Raw genomic sequence first — 14246 nt, forward strand, 5'->3', positions numbered from 1 at the left:
AAGACTTGGTGCTGTAATTCATCTCAGCATTTAAACTGAGTGGCAAGATCTCTGATGAAGCAGCAGAGGGAACGGGGATGCAGCTCTAGCGGCTGGAGTGCAGAGAGGAGTGGCCTGGCCAGAAGAACAAGGTGTACACCAAGAGATGGTAAGCATTGCCATTCATATAATATAGCTCAGTGCCCAGAGATGCAATGGCAAAGCCCAAGCCCCTGTCAGTCCTTTAGGTGTCTGCACTCAACATTTCTGTGAAGGTTTCTTAGAACTGAGAGCTCTAAAACTGTTTTTGCCACAGTTTTCCCAAGAAAATGCTTCTGTTCTGCTCTGAGCCAGCAAAAAGCAGCAAAATCCAGCTTCCCAGAGTACAGACAAAGGGAACAGAGCCCTTCTGACAAAGAAACAGGACTGGTGTACGCTGGCATTGAGGCAATGAGAAAGGAAACATTTGTGGTAATCTTTGGAGGCCTTTGAAGAAAACGCTGTTCTCCTGTCAACAGAACAACTGGAGATTGTTCACAGAGACTCTCTTGTGAACAGTGTGTTGTAAAGTCATTAAAGGGGTAGCATAAATTTATTACAGAACCAGAAATTGGAGTGACTAGGGCCAAATAGCAGAACAAGAACAAAATGCCCACTTGGCACATCAGGACAAGCAAGAGGGTCCACTGAAAGGAGGGATATCTCAAGTTGAGGCACTCCCAGTGACAGCTTCCAGCACCCACTTGCCTTTTTCTCACTCCCCATTGAATGCCTCAGCCTAGAACTCAGCAAGGTTTGGGGCATGGGAGCCTCACCCTCATCTCTCTCTCATGGCAGCAAGTCTCCAGACATGGGGAATGCAGCCAGTCACTGACCAGGCTCTTCAGAGGCATGTAGAAAAGGCAGCTCCTCACTCAGTGCTTTAAATCTCAGCACTCCTTCCTCCAAGTCGATGCAACACTAAAGAAGGAGAGAGACGGTTATTTTCTGGACATTTCAGATAGCAAATCTCATTATATGTATGACTGGGGAGAACCTGTAACACCTCTCTGGGTTAGTGGAGACCTTACAGTTTTCCTTCCCTGTCCCACGTTCTACCTCCTTGCTCCAGCTCCCTGTAGTGGGGTTCATCTCCAATCCCTTCACAGGGCCATTTCCCTCCCTGCTTCCTATAACCCTCTCTGAGTTGATGTCCTCACATCCCTCAGCCATTCAACCCATTGTTTTTCCTGTTTTATGAGCCTGGCACGTGGCCACAAGTGTGTGACAGGCAGGAGCCAGCTTGCTGCAGCCATACCCTGAGCCACCCAGGAGCCAGGCTCAGCAGAGCACTGACCCTGAGCCAAGCTGACAAAAGGACTCTTCCCACTCATGGCCAGCAAGTGTTGGACACTGAATGTGATCACACAGCTGCACTTGGCTCAAAGCAAGGGCACAGCTTGTTCTCATCTGCCTTCCAAGGGCAGCACAGGTCTAATTCGTGCCTTTTCTTGTCTCCTCTTCAGTTTACTCTTGCTGCTTGCACGTTGTATGGTCAGGAATACAGAAAATGGGAGATGTGGTAGTATCCTACTGAGTGTTATCTTTCTTTAAGAAAGACTGGAAAGGAGTCAGTGACTCAGAGCATACTGCACCCAGTCAGGCAGCTGTGTGACAAGCATTGCCCTGAGAGACCTGGACATTAAGTAATTTTGATGCTTACAACAACCAGATCTTGGGGAGTTTCCTGAGAGGAGCCCTGCAATAAGCAAGGAGCTGTTCCTTACCTTAAGAGACAACAGAGTCTGGAGGCCAATGCAAAACTCCAGCATTTCATCATCTGAGAAGAGAGAAGAGACTGATCAGGCTTTAGGTTATGTAATACTGCCTTGTTAAAGAAAGTGTGTCTCTCCTGTAAAAGGATATGAAATACAAGAACATCTGATTCATGAATTTTTATGAATCAATATAAAACAGATAAAAAATAACAAGGAAAAGGATAAGTTAAACACACCAACATTAACAAGCAGGTGGTAGCAGTGACAATAATAAATCTCTCTCTTCTGTCACTCACTGATGAGCCTTTAAAGGAGCTATTTAAGCACAGTCCTGTAGATGGTCAAAATGAAAGTTGCAGCTGATAAGAGAAGGAAACCATGATTATCATGACTACTGTGAGATAAATTTGAAGGTGTTTGTGTGATTGTTTGAAACTTAATATGAGATAACAGAAGGGGCTTGTGAAATCCCATGAAACTTACTGTGGGCTGTGTAAGGGAAGGACAAAAGGCAGAAGGCAAGCAGCAGGGTGAATCAGGGGAGAACAAGCATGGGGAAATGGAAAGGAGAGCGGATAAGGGTCACATGCAAGCAGGCTCTTGGTTCAGTTTTCTGACCAAAGCCTGCACTTAATGGCTGCAATCTATCCAATCTTATTAAATAATTTTTATTAAGGTTTTTTTTTTTCAAGTTGCATTTTACAAATGTGATTTGTCTGTCCTACTCGTAACTGCTGCAAGTCTTCAGTGTCAGCAAACATAGAAGATGCCAGGGGTTAAAGTGGTAGCTAAGGGGAATTCCCAGGTCCTGGAGTCTGCAGTAATCAGCAGCCACTTGTAATTTCATTAGCACTTCACACATCTCCTGGAGGACTGCTTGCCCTGTAACCAGTGGCTGTAATTTATAATTTATTTCTAACCACATAAGTGAGAGCACAGGGACATGTAAGATACAGATGTGGCAATTCTGCTTCTTCCAGGCAGCCATTTCCATGTTCCAACAGAATGGGTAGTAGGTAGCTGCTCTGGGGTAAATTCACCTGTTATGGTGCTAATACAGATTCCCCATGAAGGGCAAGAACAAGCAGAGTGGAAACCAGGAAAGAAGAGCAAGCTGGAGTGTGTAAGAGGAGGAAGCTTTTTATGGATAACTTAGGAATGTGGGAAGAATGTACATGAAAAGAGGGAGCAAGGGAAGCCTTGGAAGATGAACAGGATTCACTGAAGATGGGGAAACAGATTAAAGCAAGAAGGTAAAGCTGGAAGACTAATAGGGAGAAAGATCAGGGGGGAAAGATGACAATCACGTTGTTTTCAGAATATGCATAGCTTGAGGAAAAAGCTAACATGCACCCTTTCTGCTGTTTCTGGGCCTGCCTCAGTGCCCCTGGCCTGACCTTGTCTCCTATGGCTCCTTCCTTCACAGGGTCCTGATTCAGGACACTGAAGGAGACAGCTCTCTGGGGCTTCCAGGTTCTTTCAGGGTGCTCCTGCAGCAGAGGCACAGGAGCACACAGAGAAGCACTCTAGGAAATAAGCTGTACCCTCTGTTACTTTCTCTGATGACTTCCAGACAGCCAGAGATACAAATGCCCATTCCATAGGAGAATTTAAGGCACCAGAGGATTAATCAAGCCATCTACAGAATTTTATGAAAGGTCCATTTTAGAATTGAAATGAGAATTTTGCACATCCTTAGTTAAGACTGAAAAAGGACCTATTTTTCTCCCCACTTTCAATGTCTCCTCTGTACTCTTCCTATGCCCTTTGCCTTTGGTTACATTGAGGGTATTCACTTGTATGGTGATGTTGGCCTGCAGTGGAGGTGGCCACATCACCAACCTTCCATCATGTCATGCTTTTTCCAAAGGTCCTTTAAATGCCCTTGGCAGGGCAAGAGGGACACAGGAGAAACAAGGGAGAGGAGGGACTGGCACTCTCACCTACAACCAGCGCTGAGCACAGCACTGTCTCCTGGCCAAATTGCAACTCCAAATGCTCTACTCGGCCAACAACGCTGGGGATGGGAGGAGAGAGGTCTCCACAGTCCATGGCAGACACTTCTTCCAGCCTGTGGGACACAAGAGGTGTTATTGCCTCAAGCAGAGGAAGAGGGGGAAAACCAGGACTTCTCACTGATGGCAGTTCTGGGTTTCACAGGAACAGGCCCACAAGAGGGGGAATCTCTTTCATACCGTATGCCTGGAGGCAGATTCAACCAGCAAAACCTCAGCACCAGTCACCAGCTGGGCAGCTTTGCCTTGCAGCACATGCAGGCAGAATTGCACAGCTCTGCCTCAAAGCCTGGAGTCTGCACACACCTTTGCCAGTGCTCTAATGCCTTTCCCTGTAGCCCACCCTCTGCATCTTCTCCTCAACAGCCATGCCAGTCATTATCCCTGGGGATGGGAATCCAGAGTGCCTGGGTTCTTGCCATGGTGTTTCCTTTAGCCATCCCTCCTTTTATACTGTACAAAGACTTACCCCAGCTGGTTTAAACACCTCTTGGAGATGAGGTTTGGTAGACACCCAGTGTTAACAGTTGCTTTCAATACCTGACCTTGGCACTAGAAAAAACAACAACAGATAATTACTGTAGGCTCAAAATTGGCATATTCACTCCTCCAACAGTGTGAACTGGATTTTCTGAGCAACACAGCCGAGTTGTGGTGTTTTAGGCAGTAGTCAGAAGGCAAGAGTTTCATCCAAGACAATGGTGGTTTCCCCAGTGCTCTGCAAATTGCTCTCAAACACTTCTTTTTGAATTTGTTTTCCTTCATTTGTATTTGATTGTATCTTAGTGTGACTTTAACTTAACAGTGTTCCAGTCAGGAGATGCATAGTTAGAGAAATTGTTCATAAAGCCAACACAGCAGAGCAGTAAGTAATATGCAAAAGTTTCTGAAGGAATACAAGAATGTGCTAGTTTTTCTGGGTTTCATCTCTCCATTTCTTCTGGTATTGCAGGGAACAATGTCCCAGAGCTAAACGTTTTTTCTTAGTAGAAAAGCTGCCAGAGGCACCAGTCTGAAGGAGAAGCAGGAGCACCCAGGACAAACACACTTGAAATGAGCTTGAATTTAAGGCAGTTCCCAAGATAACTGGCAAATCCATGTGACTCCTGAAACCAAGACACAACTTAATCAAGAGATTACTATTTTGTGTAGGGCTTACATCATATTCCTGTATAGCTCTTTAAGTTTATAAGACATGATATTACAATAGTCACAACTGGTGTCATTTGACAAAGGGGCCTGCACCCTGCCCTGCACCCAAGTAACCTGTGCATGATTTTACTGGAATAGTTCCCAGTGCTTTGCTCATTTGATTTCTTTACCCCTTTGGACATGAAAGGGAAAAGAAGATAAGGTTGCCATCTGTTTTCTGTCCCCTCTGCAGAGAGGTCCTTGGTGGCAGGCCTGAGGTGATGAAGTAACAGCAGGTCACATTTATTTTAGGGGTCTGAAAACACAGGGTCATCAAGAATATCAATAAGAATTAGGTTGAGGGAAAAAAAAAAAAGAAGGCACAGGATTTAGTAAAGGAACTGGAAAAGATGGAGTAACTGTCATCTACAAAATGCATTTTTACCTATGGTGCCTGATCATACCTATGGCCTACTTCTTTTCCTTTTCAGGGTTCATTGTACTCCTACTATCATTTGTGTTTTTCCTGTGATTCCTTCTTTTCCATCCACTATGGCGCTCTGTGATATGAACCACTCAGAAGATGCAGCAACAGACCTGCCACTTCTTCTCTACTCTTTTGCTCAGTCCCAACAAGTTTAAATGCTTGAACACCTTAAGCAGACCAGCATGCCTATGAGGGACTCTGTGCAGCACCAGCAGGGTCAAGGAAAATGTCTCAATTTGCTGATTTCTTATCTAAGCCTGTGTATGATTATTAATCATCACCGAGAGCTGCATCCAGTATTTCCAAGATTTCATTTTCCAAAATGTGCTATCTGTGAGTAGTTATAAAGAGAAAGAAGAAAACAACTCCTGTGAGAAATACTGGAATGCTGCAAACAGACAATACCAACAGGGTCCCTTTCAGCCCAAACCATTCTGTGATTCTATGGCAAATCTCCCTTCTGATTTTAGAGCTCTGCAATATCGTTGCTGCCTGGTCCTCCCTAACACATCAGCCCTGCCTGTAAAGGCTGTGGCCAGACTAAGCAGAGAGGCAAGATAATCCACAGAGTGCAGGTGCATGCCAAACATCTGCCTCCATATCCTCTCTACTCAGAAACAAGACCTGGAGCATGGATAGCAATTGCTGAGGAATCACTTGGGAGCAGCAGACTTGAGATGCATGAGCTGCTCCTGTTATAATAAGCCTAAGCTGTATCACTAGGCAGATTACTGAGTTTTATTTCAGAGCAGGCTGGGAAATCTGCAAGTTAGAGACTTGACAGGATATAATAGGACAGTGATTATTCTGTAGAAAACAACATTTAATCTCATTGAGTGTAAACAGCTCTTCACCACTAACCATTTCCCTAGAGAACTCACCAGGAGCCTGAGGAAAGTCCCTGGTCCAGCGTACCAAAACTACAATGCAGGCAGCTCATAAGCACTGCAAGGCTTCTTGGAATAGAAGGACTTTTCATCACTTTACCCACTCTCATGTCTACTCCAGAATTTTCAGTCTGTTATTACCAGTCATGTTTATTTGTTATCTAAATGTCAATTATGGGAATTTCCAAGAAAGAGGGGAAGGGGAATCAGTAAGGATCACTATAATGAGCTGTGTTTTCTGAAAGGATGTCAGTTCTAAAGTCAAGAAGCTGCTTTAGCAAACAAAAGGCTGATCAATCCCAGATTGCTTTGGCATAGAGGAAAACTGGCTTTCTACAGCAGTGATGTTTTTCAGCATCTATTTCCAAGTCAACAAGAGACAAGCCCCACCACAAAAAATAACAGCTTGATTTTATGTTGCAGAGGCCAGTCATGACTAGTTTTCTGAAGTACTTCTCAAAAACTGTCACAAAAAGGGGCAATTTTGCTAAAGTACTACCTGGGCAACCCACCTAAGCAAATAGGAGGGTGAGTGACTGTAGTACAACTATTATAGACTAGGTCTGTCTGTGGTCTCTGGGACTTAAAAGGCCTTAGACATAGGGCAACTAAAGCTGTTAGGAGTGAAACCACTTACTGCCTGAAACTCCATGTACCACTGAAGTCTACATATATTTGGATTTATTCCCTAGTCACATTCACAAGTCAGGTGATGCATTTGTTACACCTTTGAGATTTTCAGCATACTTGCCTGTGTGTAAATGGTAGATAACCTTTTCTCAGGAGTCAGGAGAAAAAAAAGACTTCTCTGGGGCTGTGCTCCATTTCTAATAAAAACTGCACTATAATCAAGCAAATCTCCAAAAGGTACCGGCTCTCCTCTCTGGTTCAAATGAACTGGCAGCCTGAATCCTATTTCCTGCCACAGCTCTGTTACTGACAGCAGAAGCTTTTTGAAGTTCACAAATGTGAACATCAAAAGCAGTAAGACAAAAAGAAGGGGAGGAGAGCTTCCCTTCCTTCAGTGTAAGATCAAGTGTGACAAACAGTAACTGGCTCCTAAGAAGGGCAGAAAAAGAGAGAAATGCCTGTCCAGAATTCAGGGAGCGTTACATGCAGTGTTAGGTCTATTTCCTTGCTTGTGATGCTCATTAACCTTTCTCTGTGAGGGAAAATAAAATGTGGGTGACAGCTGGGGTTCAGTGCACTAGAAACACAAAAGGGAATGCCTGGTGGACTGTAGCACTGACTTAGCTACTGCCCCTGGGATACAACACCTGTACATGCCTGTCCTTGCTCAGTGTACATGCCTGGCAAAAACTCCACCCTTTATTACTAAACTTCCTCCTGCAGAACAATAAAGAGAGGCTACTAAAGAAAAAGAAACACCTTTATTTGCTCAAAACCAGGCTCCAAGTAATTGGAGAAATTACCCTGAGAGCCATGCATCCTACTAGTCTGTCCCCAGGTGTGGTTATGTTAACCCAGCTATATTAAAGTCTAAAATGCAGGGTAAGAAATGCCTAATTGCAGCAGTGAAGGCTGCAAAACAAACCAGACAGTGGCTTTGCTTGGTACTGAGATGTCTGATCTAAGCATTTCAGAAACTTCCTACCAGGCTGTGTTTCTATTATAATTTATTGTGCTACATGAGTTTTCAAAGATATATATGTTTTTCTTGGAAGTGTAGCCTTTACACTCGCATATGGGAGATGTTCTTTAGGTCAGGTAACTGAACTAAAACCAGCTTTAAAATGGGTTTTGTGCAACAGGTCTGCATCTTGGTGAGTCTCATATCTGCACGTTATTGTGCAGCTCTAATCATCCAGCCCTCTTCCATGGGCCACAGCTTTTGGATATGCTTTCTCTAACTGCAGGGGCCAGGGAGTAGTGTGCTCTGTGGTATAGGAGGAAATAAGAAGAAAAGGAAGCTAAAAATACTGCTTCCATCAAGACATGCAACTGTGTTAATTTGGAGCACAGTTAGCCGCCTTCTGAGGAGTTCCTTTGACACCTGAGAGAATCAGACTGGAATTAGTTAAATGTAAATCAGCTAGAGGCACCTGTCTTCAAGTGATAAGGAGACGTTCCTTGCTTCCACATGCAGTTATAAAATACCTCATGTCATGGGAAAGCTGGCCTTCAAAGGAAGGAGATGTGATTATGGTAATTTATGTTCAAATATGGGCAACTAGAAGAAGGCTTGTAGCAGAAAGGCTTTCCTCTGGCTTTTGGAAAACCTGCATCCAAATTCTAGGAGAGGCCATGCATGAATTCTCTTCTTTTTGGCTGCAGCTGGCTTTGCGATTTATAACTCAGCATGGCCCTTGGGAGGGCGGCAGCTGGAACTCTGAGCATTTGCCATCACTGTGAAATCAGCAGCTCTGTGTTGTTGCCTTACCTGGCACTGTATTAGCAGGGGTGAAGCCTCTTTTCTCCTGTCCTCTCCCTTTTCCATCTTTTCATCCTGGTCCTTTGCCAGCGGAGATTGAACCCGTGCCGACAGACCCCTGGCCTCGCCCCGCAGCTTGTTCAGGTTGCCTTCCAAGAGGCGCCGCTGGACCACGCTGTGAGGCTGCTGTCTCCATCACAAAGAAAGAGAAATCCTAGCTAAGTATGGAGCTAAAGACAAGATATTTGCTAGCCCAGGTATGCAGGTTGGAAATGCTTAACCCAAATGGTCATCCTGGTGAAAGACATGCTTATCCAAAAAAACTTTCTTTAAATCCCAAGGGTTTTTGTGGTAGCTCCTAATTCGGTGTTAAAGTGTTGCAATGTCTCCAACAGGCAGGTCTCTGGGATGCAATTATTGGAGGGGAAGAATATGCCTGATGAATGCTCTCCCCACACCTATCTGTTCCTTCAGCTAAACATGCACTGGAGAGTCTAATTTCTAATTAGAAATTTTGAATTAGCGCACTGCACAATTCTAATTTCAAATTAGTGCACTGCCTGCTGGGTGTGTGTTGACATCCCACCAGGCACATTCACACCTTCCAATGTGGGAGGGCACGAGGAACACAGCATGTGTGTGGTGCACATGTGGGCAACAAAGCAGGACTGCAGATATTTTAGGTGTACCAGCTATTATTTGTAGTGAAGCAGGAAGCTCCCCTAGGAGGAAACTAAAACGAGCTTCTAATGTTCCTTGGAGTCTGTCTCTGCTCCCCACCATCAGATGCTCTGGATTTTGCCCAGTATTGATCCATCCAGTCCCTGCACAGCTACTGAATCAACAATGGGCAACACCAATGGAACAGGTGGCTGTTGCAGGTAGCTTTGTCCTTTACCCATGTACTCAGCCGCATGGCCCTTCTGCAGGAGTGCAGCTGCTCTGGGCTGGCCATGGCATTCCCAGTAACAACAGCCTGTTAGGAGAAAGGCAAATAATCTAAAGGGGTTAATGTGCTACATCTTAAATGGATGTTGTTATCTCTCTAAAGAGAAAGAAAAAATTGAGTAATCTCCCAGGTGGTACAGCAGTTTGATGCAGGATCTTGTCAATGGGCAGGCCAAAGACCTGAACTAGACCAGATCTGCCGATGAGCTGGACTGCATTAACCCCACAGGTTCTTTGTGTTTCAGACTAGCCCCAGAGAGCAGAGGCCAGACAGTTGTGCAAGCTGCAATTTGAAGCACCCTGATTTGTCAGATTTGCCCAGAGGTTGGTGCAGGAGGGCTGCCACTGGCTCTTTGGTCACAGTCAGCATTCCTCTTTGCAAGATGCCAAGTCCCTCTTACCTCTGCCTCCCTGCCACCCAAGGGGTGACAGTCAGATCTTTCACTTGCTGCATCAGAAACACTGCAGCAGTTGAAAAAATGGGGCAAAAATATCCCTCTGTTCCTGGTCTTTTCCCATCCTACTGTGCCGGCCCACAGCACAGCTGGCCCTTGTGCTTAGCTCCCTAAATACTCTGAGCACAGTGCCAGTTTGGCTGCCAGCTAACATCTGGGCCATGGGAAAAGGGCAGGGAACAAACAGCAGGCCCCCGAATTCCCATCCTCCCTCCTGCCTCTCACAATCTGCCATGCAAAGACCTTTCCCCCTTCCTGCAACCTTTCCCACAGAATGAGCAAGCTCTTTGCAGCTGCCACCTCTGTCCCCTTCTTGTCACTCAGGCTGGGAAGGGGCCCAGTGCTGGTGGGGATTAGCTGAGCTTTGGGATTTTGGAGGCAGCTGGTTCAAGAGCAGACTCCCAGGGCCCTGCCTATCTTCTCTCTCATCAGTGACATGGATGGAGAAGTGGAGAGAGCATTGTAGCTCCTGGACTGGTCAGAAACAATTAGATTTAGACGATGGTAAGGGAGGATGTTGTGAGTGTTGTGGCCAGGAGCTGGAAAGGATGCCCTCTCAGGCACTTAGAGGGACTAGAGAAGATTCCCAGTGCAACTTAGGGAAGGTTCAGGTTCTCCAATGTGAAACCTCCAGGCCTTGCTATGATTAGTGACATTGTATGAGCTGGGGATCTTGATTTTTGGGAGGCCAGATCTTCAGGCCTTCTTGGTACTTCCAGAATATTTTAGCTCATGTAGCTACTTTTTTTTTTTTTCTCATTAAAAAAACCCCCAAAACTGATCATGCTTTTTGTTGCAAAGGTGGAAACATGAGATTTCCATTGCAATATGTAAATACTCCTTATTGGAGACATGATGGGCCCATCAAAATACAGGCACTTCTGGATGCATTGCATAAGCTGAGTGCACATCCAGAATACACAGAAAAGAGTGGCAAAAAGTAAGAGCTTGTGACTGCAAAAGAAAGTAGGTATTTTATTTTAAATTACATGAGGCCTTGCTCTAGTTTTAGGACATGGAGCTGCCACAGCTGGAGTCTCTGGCACTGTCAATGGAGACCTGTTTTGGGGAATTAATTAAACTTTCCTCCCAGTGTCAGTGCTGTAGGAGTCAGGAGTGTTTTACTGTCTCTATCCAAATCAAACTCTCCAGCACATCCTACTTCTGCTTCATTTTCAGTACATTCCTTTTTTTGTATTCCTGTGGTCCAGGAGGGAGCCAGATCAATTTAGGAAAAAGAGATGGGGTTTTCATAGTGCTGGAGAAATGTCTAGAAAAATAAGCCAAAAGCATATTTGGGACTCTGATTTGCAGTGCCCAAAACATCACAGCAATATCACAGTGTCCCACTGAGTTGCAGGAACCTCTGAATCCCACTTGGAAATTTAAGACCTGGTTCTTCTTTTGCTCCAAGCTAAAGCAGAAATGGAGGTACCGCATTGACCCCAGGTAATGGCACTCTGTGTGTGAACTTGGCACAGTGGCCACACTTTGTTTTGTGCCCTCTAGCATCGGAGCAAAATGTCCATGTGGGAAAAACCCACATCATGCTTTATTCACTGCTCCTTAGGTCCATGGTAAAAATGTTTCAGCTGTTCTGTTATGGACCAAACATGAAGTTGCAGTGGGTTGCAGTGGCTGAACATTGTCAGCATACAGCAAGTTCTCCTGCCTGGAATGGTTATTTCCAGCAGGAGAGCTGCTTGTGGCAAGTGATTTAGACAAGAACTGTCTCGCTCAAGGAACCCCTTAGGGCTTCAGGGTGCCAGTTGTCACTTTGAGGCATGGTGTGACAGGAGTCAATCCCAAAGCAAAGCTGGCAGATGTGTTTCTGCCTGCCTTTGTGGCTGGGGTCAGCAAACACGCACCAGAAGTCTCACAAGTGGCTCATCCCCACGCCCTGCCCGGTGTGGGGACAGGCCAGGGTCAGGCCCGGCTGTGCTCCAGAGGGGATGTTGGAGCTGCAGGGCCCCAAGGGCCAGCACTGGCTCTCCAGGCTCCAGCGTGGCCAGAGCTCCTTCCCCACGGGGAGGAGAGTCCCTGCTCCTCGCCAGGACACCACAGATGTGACACAGCTCTCACCCTCCAGCCGTGACCGCGCTCAGGGCTGGAGGGACGCTCCACACTGTCCCTGCTGACAGCCATGAGCGCGGCTGCAGAACGGGAGCGACAGCTCAGGGGGACTTGGAGGAGCCAGCCAGTCCCTGCCATGCCAGGGCCTCCCAGCAGCTGCAGGGAGGGTGGTGGGAGCGGCAGGACGTGCCAGCACGGAATGTGGCACTGACCCCTCGTCTGCAAGCCACTGCACCCCGAGGTTTCTGCAGGGAGGATCAGCTCCCGCTAGTGCCAGGTCCCACACGTGTGTGGCCCTGTGCCACTGCGTGCCTCGGGAGCTGGGAAATGACTGGAGGCACACACACCAGAGCATCTGTGGTGCTGCTGCCATTGTCTGAGGATGCAGAGGGGAGCACAGACTGCAGGCAGGGACAAGATCTTTTATGACACCCACTGCCACAGATCGAACAAGTGATTGTGCCCCCATCACAACCAGACGTGAGCCCTCTTTTGGGAAAATGGTTTAGACCTCCACATCCTTGAGCAGTTTAACTCTACAGTGGAGAGAAGTTGGACAGCAAAACTGCCTGAGCAAGGAGAGTATGTGTGCAGTTGAGCCAGTAATAGATCCTGTGGGAATCTGCTTCCAGCCTCGGGGAAACCCTTCCAGAGCACAGACTGCCAAGGCTGCTGGAACAGACCTCCCTCCCCGATGCTCCCTGATCCACGTCACCACAAGGAGATGCCCACAGGCCTCGCTCCGGTGCCTCCTCCCCAAAGGAGTCATCCAGAGTGCCAGGTGCTGCATCTGCCTGCCTGGTTTGCAGTCCTGCCCTTTGCTTGCCCCTCCATAAATCCAGAGAGTGAAGCAAAAGAGAAAAATGTGAAAAGGTGACAAGGTCAAACATAAGTCTCCCAGAATTTCATTAATTGTACTTCCCTCCCTTCTGAGTCCAGGAAGCATTCTGCTTTTGAGCTGGATCATGCAGGGATACATGGGGGCTTTCAGAGATGTCCCACATGGAAATATACGTATCACATGAACATACATAGGTATTGGGTGAATGGAAATTTGGATTCTGGAGAGTCCTTCCAGTCCGTGTCTGCCTGAGGAGTTTGGTTCCTATACGGAGGCACAAAAAGATGGATGCAAGCAAATGAGTGATTAATTCTTTTCCCTCACCCTGACCTGCTTCTAGATGATCCTGAAGGGAAGTTTCATTTTTGCTGAACCTATCATCCTTGCACAAAACCTGACAGCAGCTCCCAGCTGGAATGAAGGCTGTCAGGAGAACCCCCTCCCAAACAGGATCCCACTGGACTCACCAGATCCTTGGAGGTGCCAAGCCTTGTCAAGCCATCCAGGGGCAGCAGATCAGCAGAGTCCTTGTGCACGAACTGGGTGGCCTGTTTGAGGCGCCTCTTCTGTTGCAGAATAGCTTTGTTCCTCAGCTCCATCTCACACTCCTGTCGCTCCAGGTCGGGAGCACCCTCGCTTTGCTTCTCCTCCTGATCTCCTTGCCCCAGTGCCGGGGGGCAACTCTTCCTTGTGCTCATGGTGAAGATTCAGACAGAACAGGTCCTTCTTGGTGTGCTGGGGTGTTCCCTGAACTCGTCTCCTGGTGTTTGCCCTCTGGAGGCTGACTCAGTCTCTGATCTCCTTTCCCTTTCTCTTCCTCACGGCTCTCCTTCTCTTCCTTTCTCTGCCTTTCCTCCTGCTCCCTCAGTTATAACTCACCCATCTCTGAAGTGTCTCGGTGCCTGTTTCTCCCTCTGTCCTCTCCACTCCTCCGTGTCCCTGTGCTCCCGCCTCTTCCCCTCCCTCACTTCTGCCCTGACTGCAGCTTTGCCTCCTCCAGTCCGTGGGTCCGTGTCGTAATAGAAAAAACCCCGCGTCAGAAACCGCTTTCCATAAATCACGGCAGAGCCGGCAGGATGCTCCGGCTGGAAAAATCCAGCAGCAGAAGGATGGCCCCGCTGGATGCTGGGGGCTGGACTTACCTCGGCGGGCTGCGCGCACGCACCGCGCTTCTCCGTGTCCGTGTGTGTGTCCGTGTCCGTGTGTGTGTCCGTGTCCGTGTGTGTGTCCGTGTCCGTGTGTGTGTCCGTGTCCGTGTGTGTGTGTCCGTGTCCGTGTGTG

The 14246-nt window shown here is 47.2% G+C and overlaps 1 protein-coding gene across 1 annotated transcript; it reads right to left on the reverse strand.

Moving 5' to 3' along the window:
- Positions 1-542: 542 nt before the first annotated feature.
- On the reverse strand, positions 543-13875 carry NRIP2 (nuclear receptor interacting protein 2). The gene is made up of 6 exons (XM_064721052.1): positions 13433-13875; positions 8658-8834; positions 4221-4303; positions 3680-3807; positions 1746-1798; positions 543-939 (listed from the first exon to the last, which is right to left on the reverse strand). The coding sequence occupies exons 1-6, from the start codon at positions 13661-13663 to the stop codon at positions 847-849; spliced, it is 765 nt and encodes a 254-aa protein (XP_064577122.1). The 5' UTR covers positions 13664-13875; the 3' UTR covers positions 543-846.
- Between the last annotated feature and the right edge of the window lie 371 nt (positions 13876-14246).

This window comes from Zonotrichia leucophrys, chromosome 1 (genome assembly GCF_028769735.1).
Source record: "Zonotrichia leucophrys gambelii isolate GWCS_2022_RI chromosome 1, RI_Zleu_2.0, whole genome shotgun sequence".
NCBI classification, from domain to species: Eukaryota; Metazoa; Chordata; class Aves; order Passeriformes; family Passerellidae; genus Zonotrichia; species Zonotrichia leucophrys.

Excerpts from the sequence above, each read along its gene's own strand:
- NRIP2 (XM_064721052.1), bottom strand. The coding sequence starts at position 13,663 with ATGAGCACAAGGAAGAGTTGCCCCCCGGCACTGGGGCAAGGAGATCAG. Across the intron at positions 8,835-13,432 it reads TTGGCACCTCCAAGGATCTG|CAGCCTCACAGCGTGGTCCA; the intron begins GTGAGTCCAGTG and ends TGATGGAGACAG. Across the intron at positions 940-1,745 it reads AGACTCTGTTGTCTCTTAAG|TGTTGCATCGACTTGGAGGA; the intron begins GTAAGGAACAGC and ends CTCCTTCTTTAG.